Consider the following 22,156-nt stretch of genomic DNA (forward strand, 5'->3'; position numbering starts at 1 on the left):
CAATAGCCCACCATTCCCAAAAACTTCCTCACCTCCCTCCTTGTCTTTGGTGGACTCATTTGAAGTACACTCGTTATTCTTTCCTTCATTATTCTCCGTGACCCTTTCTCTATCTGGTGACCCAAGTATTTCACTTTCTTCTGACAGAACTGCAATTTGGAAGGAGACACCTTATGTCCATTCCTTCCCAAATGGTTCAACAGAGCAATGGTATCGGCTGTGCAGCCACTTTCTGTCTTTGATGCAATCAGTAAGTCATCAATGTACTGTACTAGGGTTGACTCGAATGGCAATTCTAATGCTTCCAAATCTTTCTTTAGAATCTGATTGAAGATTGACGGTGACTCAGAAAACCCTTGAGGAATTCGACACCAACTGTACACACTGTCTAAGAATTTGAAACAAAAGAGGAATTGGCTGTCCTCATGAAGAGGCACCGAAAAGAATGCTTGTGACAGGTCGATGACTGAGAACCACTCGGCATCGCAAGGAACTTGAAACATTATCACAGCTGGATTTGGTACGACAGGGCAACACTTGACTATGATGTCATTTATTTTCCTCAAGTCCTGCACAATTCGGACCTTTCCACTCGGCTTTATTAGTCCCATGATTGGTGAATTACATGGACTGCTCAACACTTCTTTCAGTACTCCCTGCTTTACAAATTCGTCAATAAGTTGGGCAACTTTCATGAGGGTGTCTTGTGCCATGTGGTATTGTGGAGTCTGGGGAAAAGTTGCATTGGGCTTTACAGTCACTTTCACTGGTTCCACTCCTTTCATCAATCCCACCTCTTTTCCTGTCATATCCCACACTTCCTTTCCGACTGTTTCCCGTAATTCGGCTGGAATATCTTCTTCAGTTATCATCGGGAAAAGGCAAATCAAAGGATACTCTTCATCAACAGTTTCCATCTCATCCCCCTCTACACTGTCCTCTTCTTCCCCATCACTGCTCGTCTGAATTTTAATTCCCTCGTTCGAACACATAATCGAACAACCCAATTTGCACAACAAGTCTCTCCCTAACAGTGCTATCGGGCTTGAGTCACATACAACAAACTGATGTACCCCTTGATAGTTACCGATACTGACTGGTACCAGATCTGTTATTAGGTTCGTCAGGTGCCTGTTCGCTACTCCCACCACTTGAACCGTCCTCCCTGAGAGTGGCAAATTTGGTACTTCAATGCTCTTAACAGTTGAACGTGTTGCTCCTGTGTCAACCAGGAATGAGACACGATGACCCATTACTCTTCCCTCCACGTACGGACCCTTTTGATCAACTTCCAAGGATGCTGCAAGCACACAATCTCCTTCTTCTCCTGAACTTTCACTCTCCCATACATTGTTTATTCCACTCTCACTGTGTAGTGGGAACTGTTGTACGGTGCCATTTGTACTCATTACCTGACCCGAGACCTGTGGAGGAACCATCACTTGCTGCTGACTCATTGGTGCCAAAGGTATTTGCATTTGTTGATTAGGTACCATGGGAAACTGCTGTTGCATTGGCTGCATTTGCGTCATCTGCATACGGGGCATCTGCATCTGCTGCGGCTGCATAGGTTGTAATCCCTGCAACTGATTTATGGTCTGAAAATTTGGGTTTGGACCTCTCATTTTCGGTCCCCTCATTGTCTGAAATGCATTGACATCATTGTTTTGCTGACTAGCACCTGCACCTGCACCTTCCTGCACCACCATTGGGCACTCGCGTTTCCAATGACCAACAATTCCGCACACGTGACACGGCATCACCTTCTTCATTGCCTGCACACCAGTCACAACAGTGTTCAAATCCGGACCATTATTCACAAAACCTCCTCTGCCTCTGCCTCTAGGCTGTGGCTGAAACGCCATGTTTCCCTGCAACTGCGGCTGCAGTACCTGCTGTTGGAACCCTTGCAACCCTTGCAAACCTTGCAGACCTGTCTGAGCTGCTTTAAGTTGCATCATCATCACTTTCTCCTTCAACTTTTTCTGTTTCACTTCAATTTCGTTGCTACAGTATTTCGCATAATTCAACACCTCATCAATAGGTTTCGACTGCCAACAAATCAAATGCGACTTTATCATCTGGCTTATCTCTGGTCTCAGCCCTTCCACAAATCTAAACACAAAATGAAGCATGTCCTTCGCCTCTATTGTTTCCGTGCCGCTGTAGTTCTTAAACGCCTTCAACAACCTCTCATAGTAACTATGAATCGACTCTTTAGCCTCTTGGGCAGTTCGATCGATCTTCTGCCAATCCACATTTTTCGCGGCAACCTTCGTCTTCAAATGCTCAATCACCTTATAGTACAAGCTCATCACCATAGGCGATGGTGCACCCGTCTCCCTGTCTCTTTCTGGTTCACTTGTCGGCCAACCTACAGCTCTTTTGCAATCCTCCCACAAATCTGCCGGAACCACAATCTCAAAGAGGGTGTTCAGGTCTTCCCAAAGACATTTTGCAAGCTTCACAAACCTGTCAGTCTGTTGATACCATTCAATCGGTTTCTCTCTCAGTTTGGGAAAATCATCCGTAAAAGACTGAATGTCGCTTCTGTGCCATGGTACATGTATTAATTTTCCCCCTGCTGTCTCCCTCATTGGTAACATGGTTACTGCATTACTACTCTGCGGTCTTTTCTCGTTGATCTCTGGGACACTGTCTTTCCTCTTTTCCTTTCTCTTTACCCATCTGCTTTCCCATTTGTCTAAGCACCTCCACACTTGTGCACTCTGCAACAATTCTCTAAGGTGGGCCTTCATGCCTGCTGACCTCATGTGTTCAAAATCTGTGGTCCCAAAATCCAACCTGTAGCTACTGCTCAAGTGTTTCATCTTGTCTATCTCCACCCCGTTTTTGTCTGCTATTTCTTGCAACCTTCTATGTACCTTGTCCACTTCTCTCGTAATCCTGGGACATAGATACCTCAGCTCTTCTTCCGAGTAGGACTCTAACCTATTCACACCCATAGTCCCTTCCACCAATTCTTGTGCTTCCATGCTCAACCTGACCCTATTCAGATATTCTTCTCCCTTCCCACTGGCTGAGCTTTGTGTGGAATTCAGACTGTTGAACCACTGTGTCAGCTGTTGCGCATTCAACCCCATAAGTGTAGCATTTACATCGACTGCCATTGATGGTTGCGGCAATTTTTCAGTATTTGATGACAGCGGTATCACCAGTGGGGGACTCGACCTCACCAATGTTGACTGAGCACATATGGGACTAAACTCCATCAAGGACCCAGATCCAGCTGGCTGAGCCGCTATCGGAGTTATCCCTGGAGTGTTTTCTATGCACCTCCTTTCTGTCCCATTCTGCAGCATTGATCCCTGACCGCTCATACCTAAGTTAGGCTGACTGTACAAAGGTACCGGTGGACCTACAGTAATGGGTAGCGATATCGCATCTGGGTTTTGTCCATTTCCCATGTTCTGAGGCATGTTCATTCCCACACCATGGGTCATCATTGCCGGCATGCCCATCTGACTCCCCGTCATCTGAGCATGTGCGTTTCCCCCCTGCATCTGCTTTTGAGGCATCAAAAACTGTGTTGATTCGGCTTGTGCCAATGTCGGGTTGTGACCATTCTGTACTCCCCTTACGGTTGGATCTAGAATCATTCCTGCACTGTTGTCACTGCTGTAGTACCCTGGGATCTGCGGCTGATAATTTTCTGCTGGTTTCAACATGGGCACATCTGGATATATTCTCCTAACCTGCGGTATCTGCGGGGTGAACAGTAAACTCGGGTCCTTAGACCCCGATGATGCTCCTGAACTCTGAGTTTCACTGTTCTGTACCGGTGCCGGAGGGGCAGAACTGGTACTTGGACCTTGTCCACTCTCCGCATAAGGTGGTGGACGGTCGTTCAGCAATTGCATTATTAACTCCTCATCCTCTAACTCCTCTTCTCTTCTCAACTTTTCCTCGTCCTCTCTATCCTTGGAACACCTCCTGTTTGTCTTACAGGTAGCTTTCTTACCTGTCTCCTCTTCTTCCTTAGTAATTGCGGGAAACAATTTTATCCCCTGCAATACATCTGACCTCCACACCTTCTGTGCATTATCCCACCTAGCGTCCGCTAGTGTCTTTTCTACCTTTCTTATCCTGGTCTCGAACTTATTTTGCTGCTGCTGTCTAGCCATTAGTTCCCAAATTGCTAGAGCCTCAAACTGGGCTGGCCTTGGGGGCACCTTCATGTCGTACATCGTGAATCTCAAATTCTCTAGAATCCTTATATTGAACGTCCCATGGATCGGGAATGCTACGCTCCCATGTTTCTCTGTCAGTTTGTGCCATTGCTTTAGCCAAAGGCACGGAGCTACCCCCTTTTCCTCCATTACAATGTAAGCTGGTGTGCCTTCGGGCGGCGTCTCCTCTCCTACGCTCGCTTTAATGTAAGACTCCCCCTTCATCGCGCTCTTGAATGCTTTAAAAAATTTCATTTTCTCGTCTTTTATTTCACAAAGTTTGTAATCAATAGGTGACTTTAATTCCCGGAATACTCTTCGCTTGCCTTTCCCCTTCCAATCGAGCCCCACGGACCGCGTCCAATCCGTGCGCGACCCTTCTTTGCAACCAACCTATCCCAGCGCGGCTCCTAGTGACGTCACACTCACACACACTGCGGCTGACAAAGCCTCGCGGCTAGTCCTCCTTCACTCAGCTCCTCTCGTAACAACTTCTTGCATGTATCGCGAGCTACAAAAACTAAAACAGATCTGTCGGTTTACTACAGGAAGGGTAACACAGTCGCTTCAGGACCTTAGGGACTTTTCACTAGCCTCGGCAGTTATTCCATCTTTCTCGGTCCCCACTTTCGCAAGCAAATCTGACCCGCAGACCTACTCTCAACTTGTCAATGATCTATTCTAGTGCACTTAGAATCTTGTCAAAGCCCGAAGTCAAAGTTTCTTTCACTCCCTTACACACGTACCGACTCGTTGACCACGCCCGATCAACCTACTAAACCGCCCAGACCACAACATAAAACAACATACTCCGGAGTCTCTTGACCTTGCAGGGCCCGTCTCAACAACAACAACCACGTGGACCTTTTTATGCACAAAGCACCACACGCACATGAAGTTCGACGACTTCCCTACTCTCACACTCGGAGCCGCACCTCCGCTATTTTCTATGAAGTTCGACGACTTCCCTACTTTTACACTCGGAGTCGCACCTCCGCTATTCTCTAAAAAAAAAAAAAATCCTCGCAACCTTTTCACACACCCTGCGGCAATAAGCTGTGCAAGCGCAAAACCCTAACTTCACTCATACCATCACTAGTACCGCCAACGCCTATTCCACACCTCCATTCTCTCCATTCGCAAGCTCCGAGATCCCGGGAAAGTCGCGGTGGACCTAGCCCATCATCATTTTCCCAATCAGTTTTATCCAAGAAAAATCTAATTCAGCTTCTCGAGTGGGGTCTCAAAGGGCGTAACCGTTAATTCAACACCATGTACTTTAAGAGTACAGGGTCCCAAAGGCGTAACCGTTAATTCAACACCATGTACTTTAAGAGTACAGGGTCCCAAAGGCGTAACCGTTAATTCAACACCATGTACTTTAAGAGTACAGGGTCCCAAAGGCGTAACCGTCCTCTGCTACCATCTACTGATAGAGCGTTCCGTACTAATAATTTACCTGTATTCGGACGCTCTTTAGGCCGATGAATCTTTTGGCTAAGTGGAACTCTCCGTACTCTATATCGGTCAATTTAATCAAATCAATAATAAATATCGAACATAAGCAATACCTTGATCAACATAACACTTAACAATTAATCCAGAATACATTTCGACGAACCCTGACCTTTCAGTCAGGAATAACCACACCAGTTTATTCAAAGTTAGTGAATTTATTTCCCTATATTAACAAAGCTAGCACAATATAGATGTGTCTCAACACCAAATGATAAACATAAATGAACATTAATAGCTGTCCATAACGGCGAAACAGGTGCAATCTATGTAGCATTTGAATAACAAGGCATTCGATAATAGCAATGCAAATCACTAATACGATAATCTGTAATGAACTAATTGCATACATTTAGTCAGCATAACAAGGTCTCAAATTGCATCGTGCAACAAAAGGAATCCTCATCTAACCTCAAATTAGCATCGGCATGTGGGACTTCATGCAAAACAATTTAGCAACATTAATTTAGAAAAACTCCTAACTAGGGATCTTATCAAAATCAGCAGTTGGTTACCTAAAAGAAACACAATGCAATTGTACAATTTCCTTTCATATTTACCAATTACGATCAGCATACAAGGTTTTGACAAGGATCCCAAGTACTCTCAAATTAAAGGTAAACCCTACATGCCAAGCATCTAAAGCTATTCTCCCTTGTGTCTTTATTGCGGCAAAATCATAATTGTCTACTGAAGTCCTCTTATGTAACTCTTTTTCTAATTTCGCCTTCATTTGTGCCCTTCTATCATCTGTGCGATCTAAAAAGCTTATTTCTACTGCAGAGAGCGAGCAGGTAAGGTTTTCCCTATGAGCGTGAGCCGTTTCAAAAGGTTGCATTGGCTCGAAAAATTCCCTCATTATTTTAGCATCCCAATCTTTAGCAATCTGGCTTAGCTGCGCTATTATAGGAACATATGCAAAGGTAACATCATAATTTGAGTAAAAATACTGTATGTTAGTTTGACCATAAAATCTAGACATTACTATACTACACGTAATCCCGTATGTAAGAGGCATGTGGTGATAAGTCACCCCTTCCTTTACTGATGTCGGTATCTGTGTACATACATAACAATCTTTCGCATCCATAGTCTCAACATATTCTGTTAGCAAGCGATAGAAAACATTATATGAAAGCTCCTTCTTATCATGCAAGTGTCTCTCATCTAATTCTAGTCTTTTCAGTGCGGTTAGTTCAGTGACAGTAACAGGAGCAAAAGTAGAAGCATTAATTCTCTCATCCTCACCCTTTCCATGCATTGCAAGCACTATTGCCAATATTATTAGTACACATGCAATTATCAAGCCTATACACGCATATTTACAATATCTCTTTCTACTGGTTTGCGTCATGATCTGTATAGAATCAGAGAGCTAGAAGCACCTATAAAGAAACTATTTGGCAATTCAGTTACAAAGCTAAACGAGCGCAATGTTCACACAGTTTTCTTCAGGAGGCCAGTCACTTATCGGTTAGCAGCATTTGTCTCAATTCGGCAATAACTCAGTCTTTTATCAGTTCAGCAAAAGTCTCATCCGGTTTAGCAATGTCTCAGCTGGTTGTTTGTATCACGTTGGATTGTAGCAAGCAATATCATTTATTACCCTTTCAATCGACAGAGTCCATAAAACTTTTCTTTTCTATTGGTATCTCTTCTTCTTCGTTCTCGAGGCCAAGAGATACAAACTCGTCAGTCCAATCGTCATGAACTACATATGCCCATTCAGGACCGGAATATCTTCTGTTCGGTATCCTTTTCCTTTTCAATTTCGCTTCCCTTTTTGATTCTGCTTCGCTGGTACTTTCCACCTTTGTCGAGTCTTTTTCTTCACTCGGGGATGGTACCACAACAGTTACTTCTTTTCTTTTTAACAAGGTAATTTTAACACATAAACAAAGCAACAGCATAAACGTGCATCCTGTAAAAAAAAAAGCAAAAAATACAGTGCCCTTCCACTAATTCACCCCACCCAGCTACCCTACATTGCAGGCTCAAAACTGCCCATCTTCCCAACATGGGGAGCGCCTGTCGCCCGTCCCCGAAAGTATCAAACATAGGGGTTGGTTAGCGCCGTTCAATGAAGTTGGACAAATAAACGTATATCAAATTGTATATCTTTGTATATCCCTGTTTATATCCGATTAGCACATCAACAGTTGCAAACAAAGTAGCATTTCAGCTATCCCCCCAAAAAAACAGGCAGATGGGTTGCCCCATCGTCCGACCGGCACGATGTATGCATTACCAGTCTGAAGTTGCTATCTCTGTCAGTCGTGCACCCTCTGGGGGCTCAGCATTTAATTTGTTTCTCCATCAGCCGCAGGGGGGCTCGAGGGCCACTCCATGCAGGGCCTCACTGGGGCATCTGGGAGTTTTTCTGACTCACTGTGTGCCAGCTCTCCAGTCAGGCCATCTCTGGTGAGGTAAAATGCCAAGATTTGCCCTCAACCACTACTCGCAGTCATGCAGGATATAACATCATATATTTAACTTCCTTGGTATGCAGGGCTTTTTTAACCTTGTCGAAGTTGCGGCGCTGTTGCTGGACCTGTAAAATGAAGTCCAAGAACAACCCCACCACAGCGTTTTCATAGTGGAGTTCACTGCTGTACTTGTCCCTCCAGCCACCTGCTGGTGGACTGTAACGCAGCAACGTTCGATTTGGCAGTGGTGACCTTGTCAGAGAGTTTCTTGAAGTCAGCTCTCAGCAGCGTTACATCCACTATTACTGGATCATGCTTTGACTCCAGAGTGCACTTGAGGTTTCGTATGGCAGTCATCTCCTCAAGAGAGGCTCTGATTCACCCGGGTCGCCAAGGGCACTCCCAGGGCATCAGCTACAGGCTTGGTCACTGCGTATTTGTCTATCTTGTTTGACTGAGGTGGGGCTTTTTGTGCACCATGTCGTTGCCCCCCCAGCCGTCCTCGATCCGCAGATCGGTGCAGGGACAGGGAGCAAACTGCTACTTAGGTAAGAGCTCCATCGGAGAATTCAACAACCTCAATTATGGGTCAGAGGAGGGGCCCCAATAATGGACGGCTGCTGAGCCCGTGTTATCGTCCAGAGACTCTATACAGCTGATTGTTGTGCTTCCCAAGTGGTAGGGGGGTATCTCCCCCGAACTGTATGGCCCGATTCAGTGCCAACAGGCTCCCCAAATGCAGTTAGGAGTGTCAATTAGCAGAGGGAGGAGCCTAGAGAGTGTCTCAGTCCCACCAAACGACCTCTCACCCAAACAATGGAGGCAGACTGAGGCCTCAGAGAAAGAGGGCTCCCCTCCAAGTAGTTCCCAGGGCCTCAGGCACTAACTTGTGGTTGGTGCCTCACTTCAGCAGGCTCTAAGCTTGTGCGCACAAGCGGCCTGCAGCAGTGATGTCGCACCCGTTACACAGTTCTTCCCTGGATGCAGATGCGCAAGTCCGGTCACGGAGGGCAGTCCAGAGTGCATGATATCTCCACCCCCGCGAGGCAAAGAGCAGCCTCCACTTGCTGTGGCAGTTGGTGTGTTCCAGCGGCGAGCCGGACTAAATAGCAGTCTTTCTCCACAGCTACGCCGTTCTCCGGGTCACTCCAACGTGCAGTGTCACTGGCCTTATCTCCAGGAAGCAGAGTCCCTGCACAGGCCTCCCAAATCAGGTTGCTGGCTGCCCGCACGACCCACCCTCCGTATCTTGACCCAGGCATTCACCAGCAGCAATCTTAACACAGCCCTTGCGGTCTCCGAGGACTGCCACTAGTGCAGCTTCTTCAGGAGGTTGCACGTCATCTCCAGTCCTCTGTCAAGTCGGGTCAACTGGGGGCACTTTGCAGCAGTTATGACGGGTCACAGAATGTGGAAGTTTAAACAAATGGTGGTGATGGTTTAGTTGGTGGTGGCAAAGCTCGGCTAATGTGAACCATTTTTGGCAAGGCTAAGCCATTCCCCCAAGCAAACCCTAAATTAACCATTGCTCACTCTCTGGTTGCTTGTTACAGAGCAGTGAGGCTTAACTTAGAGGCAGTATGAAGGTTATTAGTGCAACCCTTCAAACTAAAACTGTGAAAACACCACACAAAAGGATTCCACACCAAGTTAGAAAAAAAGAGAAAATATCAAGAAATAGAACAAGACCAACACAACAAAAATCCAAAAAGTAAAACTGTAGATATTGAATTTCAAATTTTAAATAAACATAGTGCTGAGAAGCGCTATTAGGGACATCCCATCTTGCCTGACTTGGACAAAGTCAAACGTTCATGCTGACCGCAATGGAGTGCAGGCTGGCTACAGAGTTCCAGTTAGGCCTTCTGAACGAAAGTTCCCTGAATCCTGGTAGCAGAACATTATGTGGATCCGTGTCGAAGATGCATCGTGCAGCCAAGGCGATGCGTTGGTTCCAAGATAGGGCGAGGCTGCAGTGCGAGGTCCTGTTATGTTGAGAATCCTGCTGATGGGACTTGTGATGTGAGGGCCAGTGTCGAGGATACATTGAGCAGTTGAGGCAATGGATCAGTTCCAATGTGCTGTGAATTTGCGGTGCAGAGTTTTATTGTCGTAATTTTGGCTGCCGTTGATGGGAGATGCAAGGTGCTGCTGCTGGGAAAAGCAGTGTGCATTGGAGGTTCCGAAAAGAATGCATCAAACCCAAGATGTGGGATGCAGCTGGGATGTGAGTCTTTTGCAATGAGTCCAATTCAAGCAACAGCGGTGATGCGTCGATTTTGCTCAAGTATGCGCTGCTCAGTTGAGGAGTTGCATCCGTTCTGCTCTGGGATGTCTTGCTCAGCTGATGATGCCTTGATTCTGCTGAGAAACACCTTCGGCCCACTTCCAAGGGTCAGGACTGGGGTGGCACCACTTGGCAGTATAGACTCACAGATAGCAAAGTCAAGGTGTAGAAGCAGGGTGGTTGGAAGTCTTTTTTGTTGCTGAGACCCCAAATCAGGAGGCCAACTAGCCCTTAGAGTCACTCTGGGTTATGGGGTCAAGTGATATACATCCAGTCCTTCTCATCTAGGCAGAGGATAGCAGGCAGCTGGTCAGCACAGCATAGCAGGGGTCCAGCGAAGCAGCAGTCCAGTACAGTGGCAAACCTTCAGCAGCACAGCAGTCCTTCTTCTTGGCAGAGTATCCACAGGTCCTGGAATGTACTGAAGTAGTGGTGTCTGAGTCCAGTACTTATACCCAGTGGTGCCTTTGAAATGGGGGAGACATAAAAGACAGACCTTTGAAGTGCACAGAGATCCTGCCCTTCCTTCCTTTGCTCCAGACTCACTAAAGTGGGGTTATGCAGCCATCTGTGTGTGGACCGGACACAGCCTATTCATGTGTAAGTGAGACTGAGTCCTGGATGGACCATCAAGTCACACCTAAGCCCTTAATGTGTATGGCTGTCTAGGGAGAAAACACAAAGCACAGCTGTGACTCATACTAGAAATGTGATCAAAGGCAGACAACAGGCACCAAATGGCTAAAGTAAGAAAATACCAGCTTGTAAAAGTGACATTTTCAGAACTGCAATTTAAAATTGGACTTCACTATAAGGTAGCGTTTAAAATTGTGATTCCAGAGACACCACACTTGAAAGAAGGATCTCCTTTCATTGGTAATTTAGCTTCTAAATTGTAATAAGGCAACTACAATATTATCATATGGGAGAGATATGTCTTGCAGTAGTGAACAATGCATTTAAGAATTTTTTTACTACCAGTAAATGTAACATGTAAAGGTACGTGTCCTGCTGTTTAAATACATTACACGCTGCACTCTGGGCAGGGTGGAATGTATTTAAGAGCCTGCCCTAGGGGTGACATATGTATTAAAAAGGAAGGTTTGGGCCTGGAAAAAGGTGTATTTTGCCAGGTCAACGTGGCAGTATAAAACTGCACACACAGGCAGGCTGAGACATAGGCAAGGGGCAAACGTAAGTGGGTGGCACAATCACTACTGCAGGCCCACTAGTGATATTTTATTTAGAGGCCCTGGGTACACATGGTACCACTTTACCATGGATTTATAAGTAAATTAAATGTGTTAATTGGAGATAAGCCACTAATACCAAGTTTTAAGAAGAGAGCACAAGCACTCTAGCGCTGGTTAGCAGTGGTACATTGCACAGTGTCCTAAAGCCAACAATAGCGAATTCAGCAAAAATAGGCGGAAAAAGGCAAAATGTTTGTGGATGGCCATGCAGAAAGGGACATTTTTCAACAATGATCAAATCTACAGGCTTAGATTTGATTGCAAATGGTAGGTAGCTGTGAAAGGCTTAGCCTCATTGGACACTGGATTACAGCATCTTGCTTGCTTTACTTAGTTAACAAGCCTGAGTGTGGGGTAAGAGATAGAGCCCCTTTAATATGCAGAGAGGAACCCCCATTCCCAGCACACTACTGAGCACCTCCATGACGGCTGACTCCTGAATGCTAGAATGCTTCTAGGGCTAGGCTGAGAGCAGTGTCAGAGCTTTCTCACAGGGGATCATCCAACCTGTCGACCCATGAGGATCCTGTTGAGTTTTTAGACAAATCCCTTCCTTTCTAAGCACCCACATACCTATAATCTCCCTTGCTACCTCCTCTCCCCACTGGTTGCTGGTCCTGAGCCATGCACAGTTGGAGAAGCCCACTCAGTGGCTTCTCACATTCTCCTGCAGAAGTGAATTGCCTGTAGCCAACCATCAGAAAATAGGAGAACAGTCTCAATTCAAGGTTACCCAGGCACTGCAAAAGCCCAACCAATCAGGCTTCTACAAACACCTTAAATCACAACAGTCAACTCTAAGTCATGGCACACCTTCTTCAAGCAATATGGGAGTTAGATCCAGTTAAGGCTCAGGAGGGAGGGATCAAATACAAAAAAAGCAAAAAATCAACAAACCTCCCCTGACCATAATTACATCATCATTTGAAATGTAAAACACATTCAATGTGTTTATTATATTATGTTCATTCATTATTTGAAAATGAATAATCATAATAGAACCATCATACATATCTTATAAACTCTTTATTTATGCATTTTAACGTTGTTGTATACATTGGGCAAATACAAAAACTGAAAAGACAGTGACAGTCATCTCTTTTTCATGCTAACACACTGTTACAGCTGAATTCTTCCTGCCCTCTGTTACTTGGCCCCCTCCCAATTCGCTCAATACAACATATGCTTTGTCCCCCTCCCTAGCCCTCAGTCGGAGACACATCCTTTCACGTTTTCGTGGATGGATCGGCATTCCCCTCCATGTCCTTTTGAGTTTGTCAATGCCTATCCAGTAGTGATCAGGGGTTATGAGAGATCTCCTTTTGTTATATTGGGTACAGTAAGCTACACCCCGCCTCTTCAAATGTTGTCAGGATGCCCCCCTTAAATCTATGTATTCATAACCTTCTTGTTTCTATGAGACACTCTGATGTGTCTCCTACACCAATAACCATTTGATAGTGCCTCTTACCTCTGGTTCCTTAGTCCCTAGCCACCCCATGGCTATGTGTCATTTTGCCAGGAGGGGTGCGAGTTGTAGAAATTTGTATTGCATCTTCTCATTTTTAGGTCAACTAACCATACCTAACAGACATTGTTTAGGAAAATTGTCAAGTACTATCCTAGTTGCTTCCTGGATTCGCTACACCATAACCAGCCAATAAGTCAGAACCTTATCACAGTGCCATACCAGGTGTACTAATGTAGCTCCCCCTATCCTAAATCAGGGCAGGCCGTACAGTGGCCTACCTAGATCCTATGTAGCTTAAGTGCTGTAAGATACGTACGATGCATGTAATGCAAATGCAGTATTTTGAATCTGGCATTACCAGGACCCCCTTAACTAATGCGTAGGTCATTTTTGTTTTATTTATCTTTTCTTTCATTGTCTGTGATCTTTAGGATGAACACCTCTGTATGGGACCACAGATGGTGGCCAGCAGTACCCGGACCAACGCCCTCTCCATCAGACCACACACAAAACATCGGCATCATCCTTGACTGCCAACTATCTATGAATCAACAAGTGAACTCAGTTGCCTCCTTCTGCTTCTACATCCTCTGTATGCTCTGCTGGACTTTCAAGCGGATCCCTACCGACAACAGAAAGACAGTCACACGCGCCCTGGTCACAACCCACCACGACCATGGCAATGGTCTCTACGCCAGAGTGTCCTTAAAGCTACTTAAAAGTCTCCAGGCGCTACAGAACACCGCAGCCAGACTCATCTTCACCCTCCCCAAGCACTCAAGCATCACCCCACACCTCAGGAACCTCCACTGGCTCCCCGTCCAGAAGAGATGCCAATTCAAAATCCTCATAAATATGGCTCTCCACAACCTGGGGCTGTCCTACATCAACCATTGACTGAGTTACCACGTCCATGCAAGGCAACTCTGCTCCAGCTCACTAAACCTCACACACAAACCTTGCATCTATCACAGCCACAGCAGAGGCTGTTCCTTCTCCTACACTGCAGCCAAGTGCTGGAACAGCCTGCCCCTCCACCTCCGAACAGCTCCCTCCCTGGTGGACTTCAGAAGGAGATCCAAGACATAGCTTTTTAACAGAGACCCGGCACCTTCAGTGCCCAGATACCCTTAGGGGTCATAGTGCTGTGCTTTACAAATGCTATGATTGATTAAATGAAATACCCTTCCTAGATCGTCAGTCCACACCGCTGTAGTTGCCAGCTGTCATCTGGGTCTATCTGTCTTTAGGGCTTTATAGACCCATGGCACCAGGTGTCCATCCTCTCCCATACCAAGGACTGTCTGAAGGGTCTCAGAATGTGAGGGCACCTCCAGAAATTCACTCCAGATCTCCTTAGTGTTCTGTGCAATGTTGGCATATTTTAGATACTGGCTCTGACCCAGTGAAAAGGTTTTGTGTGCCTTTTGATAGGAAAGAGAGATAATAATATAGTTCCATATTTGGGAGACCCAGACCACCCACCTCATAAAACTAAGTTCAGGGTGTCGAGGACCTCTCTGCTTCTCTTTTCCGCCCACATGAATGATATCAGGAGGCTATTTAGCTGTGTGAATGCACCCCCAAGGTAAGGGTCAGAGAGAGTTTTGTATTATGTAGAGACATCTGGGGAGAAACACCATATTGGCAATGACAGCCCTCTCCATCATATACAAGGGTAGCTTGGCTCAGAACTTGATGGACGATTGTAGTCCTTCTGTCACCCTCCCAATGTTATCGGTGTAACTTAGTAGAAGAAACAAAAATGATGTACAACATATAATACAGAAAAATGAATTCCCATTTTTTAGGAAACAATGTCCTGAAAGTTAAAGGCAGGTCTGATTGCAGATAAGTGAATTGGGTGCAATTCATGAAGTTCCATTATGAGGGCTAAAATCTTTTAAGGCATAAGACCTGAATGTTCAATGTTTTTCGGCCAGATCTACAAAAAAATCCATAGAATGGAATCATGCTCCTCAGTCTGATATGACTTGGCACATTATAGCAGACTGAGGAGCTTGTTATACAGACACACATCCTGTCATTCCAGACATCCATACCCCGCCCTCCCTGGGCCACCAGTGCTGGCTCTGGTACCCACAGATGGACAAATGCGCACACTGCAGTCAAGTAACTTGGCATCCTCCAAAACTGATCTGAGAAAACACTTTTTACTACCTCACAGTCTGCTTGTAACAATTACCGCTGTTGAGAGAGGGGAAGGCATCAGAACTACCGCATTGCTTCTCCTCTTGTGAGTCATGGCTCCCTCCCCACACTGAGCAATATTAATAAATAGCATATTACACTCTGCTCGTCTGCTATTTATTACAAACATTTGCAGGCTTCAGTGTGCCCCTGTACCTGGTCTGAATCTTGTCAAACACGTAATGTAAATTGCAGTCAAAACCAAGCATCATACAATCTCAGTTTTTTTGTGTAGTTTGATTAACATACTTAATGAATTGGCCTGATTGTTGTGATTCAAAACGTTTTGACAGCAGCTGAGCAGTAAATCGTCAACATTCTAAATACTATCACTCCTAATGTGTAATGTTAGTGATTTTCTTAGTGGGATATCTTTCTCAATGTGTTTCTCCGTTAACTATACCTTTCAAATATTCAATCTCCTGAAGCTTTTATTTTCTGCATCGTGTCTGTGCAGTGATTGTATCCTGGGTGATGCTATATATTTGGTAACATCAGTGGCTCTAATATGCCCCTTTACGTCTGTTGGGTAGTGTTGACCTATGATGCTTGGGTAAAATAAGGAAATACGTATATACTAAATACATAAACAAAAAACAAATCACAAAAGGTTAGGGGTCCAAAGTTTTCTTAGGAGTGGCTAACACCCAAAGCTGGGGGTTACTAAATATAGCTTCATCTTTTCAATTCCACCTCTTGACTCTTTCTTGCACCACTCTACGCCTCTTCTCCTCACTCTTGCAAGTTCTTCGTATCACTACTTTTACTCTCTGCCGCTGTTTCCCTTTCTTTCTCTTAAAATGCTTTCGCCTCTTTCTGTTTTCTCCCGTTGCCACTGTTTCCCCTTCTTTCTCTCAAACTGCGTTTTCCTCTTCCCGCTTTCCCTGAGTCCGATGAAGAAAAATAAGTCATGTCCCCAAATAATGAGTGTCGGTGCGACCACCTGCAAACACCGGTACAAATTAAGCATTGGCTTATCCCCGCCAAGGTGTTCCTGTTCGATGTGATTGTGTGGTTCTTGTACCACAAGTGCTGCACTACTGTTTGCACTGCGGAGCTCAGACTTACCCACCAAGAAGTCAGCGATGGCCAGATTGAGGAAGAAGAAGTTGCCCTGCGTCCGCAGGCTGCGATCCACCACGAAGGCGAGGATGACGAGCGCGTTGCCCAGGACGGTGGCGAGCACCAGTAGCGCCATGAGCACGGCCAGCACGACTGCCACAGCCGGGGGGAACTGTCCGTGGTGCTGAAGTCCCCGCTCCGCCGCTCCCGCCAGGCAGCCGTTCACACAGGAGCCATTCGCCGGCCCGGGAAGCATATCCACCGCAGGCATGGCGGGGGGACACGAGGGGAGGGGGCGGCTGCCCGGTAACACCCGAAGCAACAGGCGAGAGTTTCCGGGAGCGGAAAGGAGACCTCTGGAGCAGGATAAACTCAGGGAGCATGCGTGAGACCTACGTGGCATGCGGGAGACCCCCAGGGTATGCTTGAGAGCTTTAGAGGCATGAGGGACACCCTAAAACAGACGGAAGTACTCCAGCGCAGGCGGGAGACCCAAGAAGCAGGCTGGAGATCTCTTGAGCAGCCAGGATTCTTCAGGAGCAACCGGGAGATCTCGGGGCAGAAAGAAGACTACAGCTACCAGTCAACAACTATGGACAGAAGACCACAAGAGAAGGTGAGAGACCGTCTGAGCAACAGGGGCCCCCGGAGCAGGCACAATTTTCTAGAAAGCAGACCTCCGGATCAAACGGGAAACTCCAGGACCTGCTAGGAATCTTCAGCAGTCCGCAAATCACGGGAGGAGGCGGGAGATCTCCGAAGCAGGTGTGAGATCCAAGGCAAGCGGGCTACTCTAGGGCCATCTGGGAGACTTTTACGGCAAACGGGAGACTCCATGAACAGTTAAGATACTTTCAGAGACCTCTGGAACAGGCTTGAGACTTCAGGAGCAGGCGACAGATCGTACAAGCAGCTTAGAGACTTCCGGAATAAGAGGGAGATCAGGGAAACAGGAGGGAGGTATCCACAACAGCTGTGCAACCCCCAGAACAGGTGGGAAAATCCAGACCAGCTTCAAAACACTGGCAGCAGACTAGGAAGCCACAACGCAAGCAAAATATCCCACGAGTAAAGGCAGGGGACCACCCCTAAAACTGGCCAGGAGACCCAGAGATGTTCTGGGACTAACCATGAAATACCCGGAGCAATCTGGAGACACAGAGCAGCCTTGACACCACTGAGAGCAACATGCAACAGCCCCCCTCCCCGCAGAAAGAGAGAGGAGGTGCACCAACGGATGTGAGTACCCGCAGTTCCAGGCCTAACACGTGAGGTGACAGTCTCTCCCCCGCGAGCCCTGGAACCCGGCTTTCATTCCTCTCAGTAAAGTTTAACTCTTTATGAAAGGAGAGTTCACGAATAGCTTAGGACATAGCCCACCAGTCAGGAGTTTCATGGGTGTAAGTGCATCAGAAACGAAAAAGGAGGTCCTCAGACCCCCTGCCCCCCGCTCAGGTGAGTGAAGAACGGCCACGTATCCCAGAAGCTCCTCAGGCGTCAGGTACAAGTACCGCTCCCACAGGTGCCATCTGGATCTCAGCGTGCAGTAGTCCAGCCCCGTGCGTCACTGCTCCGCGGATGTCCCTCCAAGGGATGCTTAAAGATAGCCAGGTGCTCGTCACCCAGCAATCGCTCACTCTTCTCTCGGGATGTTACCCCCTAGTGTCTGGAGGAGCACTGCCTCTTGTAACTCGGGGTGCATGCCCGGAGAGCCCCGACAGCGAGGCCGTGGACATGCTCCACTCGCCACCCGATGCGGCTGTGACGTCCTAAGATGTGTGCTCTGGCAGGCTTCTAGGCACACTGGAGAGCTGCGGGAGTTGATCTAGGAGGAGAAGTCGGTAGGTGGGAAAACCAGGGCAATGTGGAAAGGGTCATCCGTGCCATGATCCGAAGGCATCAGTAGGTATGAGGAAAGCAGCCTTCGTTCAGCCCATGAGCCTCCCTGTCTCCTCATGAGGGGGCGAAAGGGCGAAACTCAAGGGCGGGGCACCCGACACATTTCGCCCTGTATATATTTCAGAAGCCGGAAATATGGCATTCGGTCATTGCCGACGACCACCCGAATGCCTTTTGAAATAGAGTGCAATCCAGACTGATGAGGCTATGAAAGTCCAACCCGCGGTGCTGTCAGGCAACTCATGGCTCTTTCTTAAAGAAGGTGACACAGCTGTCTGGAGCCCTGTAAAGTCCAGTCTGCTCTGGTCCCGGGGAGGGGCATTCTCCTCGGAGCTCCTGGTACCCCTGTTTTGACTTTCCTTAGAAAACTTCTTTCGGCTGACCTCCTCCTCGCCTACATCGACATAGCCCTCTCCTCCCGAGAACGAGAGAAGCCCCGAATTATGGCGCGCCCGCTATACCCGAGAATGGAGAGCGCTACGAAACCGGCAGAAATGCATTCCACAGATGTTCATGACATTGCATAGGGTGACGTTACATAACACAATGGTAAAGCAGCATGATGCTACAGAAAGCCCGCTCATACGAGTGTGGGCAGTTGCAATTGTGGAGGTGTAGAAACTTGGGGTAGGGGGTTGGGCAAAGGACACAAGGCGGTATTCATGCAATTGTGGAGGCGTCAAAAGTGGGGGGCTGGAGGGGGGGGGGGGGGGGAGGTGTGCAAAGGACACAAGGTGGGATTCATGGATGGGTTATCTGAAACCTGCAGTCCAACTGCACGAATCTCCGCGGCAGGTCTATGAAACTGTAAGGGTTCAGTCACCACAGGAAGCGCGCAGCAGAAGCTCTTTAACTAGTTCTCGCGCTCCCCATATTTCAGCTTTCGCAAGTGAAGAACACCAGCCAAAGCTACGCATTTCTACAGTTGGTAAAAGCGCGACGAAGGTGCAAGCACCACCCATCCCAGAATTCCAGGCGTTCCCGGGGACAGGAGAGACTTCTGGAGACACGCACGAATGTGAACGTGCCCCACCAGCCCTTCCGCGCCCCCCACGTGGCATAACGCAGAACAATGACCCACCCACCCCAGCAGAATGTGATTTGGTGGGTGGTGGTGGGGGTGTCTCCCACATATCTCAGATATTCATTGCCATGAGCCCGAATGCCCCCACCCAGCACCACAGGTGATGCAGGGATGTGCGTTACGCCCCTGCCACTCTTCAGTGGGGTCGCAGTGCCAGACTTCACTACCAGACAAGACCACTTCTAGCAGCACGTGGTAGGCAGCGCAGCTACGACGTGTGCCTGACGAATCCTTTCTCCTCGCATACTTACTTTTCATTATGGTAATTCTCATCCAGCCACGATGAACATTTAATTGAACGTTCCTGTATTTCGGGGCCGGATGGTATTACACTTGGCTAGGTGTCATCGTGGTGTATAATAAAGTACTGACATTTATTAACGTAATTGAATTATTTTATTTTTCTTAGTGAGAAAGTATTGAACGTCGTTTTGTGGCACCTAAACCATATTTTTACCTTGCTAAAACACCCTGAATGAATAATCATAGTTCCCCACATGGGCCTCTTCGTGACCCGAGCCGTGGTGCTGATCCTATTCAGACATTTGAGCGCCCCCAACTGACAGACCTTGCAATAACCCTGATGAAAGCGGCACGGATGTATTGAAACATAACGTGGACTCGTAGCACACGACTCCGTCAACTATTGGCATTGCTCCTGGTTTCTGATAACCTAGTTCGGCAGTTGACTTACCCACCCAAATACACACCAGAGCCAAAATCAAGATTAATAAGCTAAAGCAAACTGTGGTGGCAGAGGTGTATGACCTACCACCAAATAAACGCAGAAGGAAGATGAGGGGTGGTCAGGGGAAGAAAAAGATCCCCCACTCTGATTTTGGAAAGTCACTCAAGTCCGTACCTATGTTAGATAGGCCTTTAGTTAATGTGCAGAGGGCTACTCCCCCCAAGGGTACTAATATTATTACCACTGCTTCCATTAGCGACAAAGGGAAGAGCCCACTTAACACATTACTTCCCGGTAGTTCTTTGGGGAGCATTGAATCTTTAATTAGATCACTCTTGTTGCCCATTAGCGAGAGCTTGCAGAAAATAGAATTCAGGCTGACCACTCTGGAGGCAACTTTAACCACCCTGAAAATTTTGGACAACAAACAGAGTAGAACCACTGAGTCCATTCTACCAATAGGAACCTTCCCCAATATACAAAACCCACCGATCCATACGGGGCCTCCCCTGGGCACTACTGCCGCCCCTCCTTTACAGCCACTTATGGCTATCCCAGTTCCAATTTTACCTACTAACTCTAACATTCTACCATCAGAAACAGATGGCCCAGCACTCCAACGTATACTCCCTGGTAAGCCTGCCCCTAGACCACGAGGACCCGACCTACCACCAGAGGCTAACAGCCTCATGGTGGTGTTGGCTGGTGTTCCCTCTCTAGAATTGGGTGAAAATGAGAACTATCACTCACTCAAGAGGAAAACCATTAAATGGTTGAATTGGAACAGACCTCTTCCAGCTCACCTCAATAATGAGATCATTATGGTAAGAAGGGTACCATGGTTGGGGAAGTCGGGGAAATCAATAGCAGGGGACTGTATCATTGTGTCTTTTCGAGACCCTGGAACAGTACTATACATTTGTGCTGGGTCAAATAGATCACTGGATTCTACCATACAGACTTTGCCAGTTTCTTTCTTTTTCCCTCCTATTTTCTTGCACCATGACTTGTCACAAGGTAACTGGACAAGGGTGGAACGAAGATCTAGATATAGGGGATATGCTCCACGTCCAGTTTATCGACCTTCGGAGACTCCCTTTTTGGACCATAATCGTTTTAACTGTCTGAATGGTCTGGATGGTGTGGACTGACTGCCTCCAAACCCGAACTTAAATCCTGTGACCTTGGATAATGGTCCCAGCAAACTGCCTGATCTGGCTGAATCCACTTCTGAAAATGACTCTGTTAGAGTAATTGGTGTAGTTTCTGGCTTTGGTACTGGCTCTTCCCCCCACTCCATCCCTGCAATCTGTTCTGTGGCTTCTCCAGCGCACATGAGACTAATTTGGTGGAATGTGGCTGGTTTAGCCAGCAAACTGGGCACCCAAGATTGGATAACTTACATTGAGTCCGGGGATGTTTGCATGTTCCAAGAGACTTGGGCAAGGGAAGATTATAACCATCAAGGTTACGAGTCATTTTCCATCGCGGCAAGGTGGGAGGGTAAGGGCCGCCCCTCTGGTGGACTCACAACTTGGGTGGGTTCCCACTTAGGATGTCAGGCTTCACGCCTACCGGTGCCATCAGATGATATCCTAGTGGTTTTATTAGCCTGGCCGAACCTAGCGAAACTTTCCCTGATAAATATTTACTCCAGGCCAGTGGGAGCTTCGCGTGAATCCCCCACTATAGAGGAGCTTTCAGTATATTTAGCGGAAATGCCAAGAGATATCCCTTACATAGTGGGAGGGGATTTAAATTCCCATTTCGAGCCGTTGGTCGGTCTCGCAGAGGGATTTCCCATGGAAGAAGAGTTCAGGTGGTCAGTACCCCCTGTTGTAGCACCTTCTCCAAAGGCATGGACGCCTGTGGCTTTGCAGATTGCTGCTCTCACCCTAAAGCATGGAATTAGAGCCTGCAATGGACGTATTAAGTCTGATGTACCAAGCAAAACCACGTACAACAGAGTGGGAAGAGAGTCCCGCTTGGACTATGCTCTTGTACAGATAGTGAACTGGTCTTCTATCCTGGACTTTAGGGTGGTGGAGAGACTGGATAGTGACCATAACG

General features: G+C 47.1%; 1 protein-coding gene across 2 annotated transcripts in view; it reads right to left on the reverse strand.

The window, feature by feature from the left end:
* Positions 1–18,393, reverse strand: part of HRH3 (histamine receptor H3) — an 89,962-nt gene extending 71,569 nt beyond the window's left edge. The window contains exon 1 of one of the 2 annotated variants that reach the window (XR_011199752.1): positions 16,422–18,393. Coding sequence is in view for 1 of the 2 variants with exons in the window: in XM_069215727.1 (XP_069071828.1) it covers positions 16,422–16,818 (397 nt within the window). In the remaining variant the exon portion in view is untranslated. The remainder of the gene's footprint in view (positions 1–16,421) is intronic. The other variant, XM_069215727.1, reaches the window with a different exon arrangement.
* Between the last annotated feature and the right edge of the window lie 3,763 nt (positions 18,394–22,156).

Source organism: Pleurodeles waltl, chromosome 12 (genome assembly GCF_031143425.1).
Source record: "Pleurodeles waltl isolate 20211129_DDA chromosome 12, aPleWal1.hap1.20221129, whole genome shotgun sequence".
Classification (NCBI taxonomy): Eukaryota; Metazoa; Chordata; class Amphibia; order Caudata; family Salamandridae; genus Pleurodeles; species Pleurodeles waltl.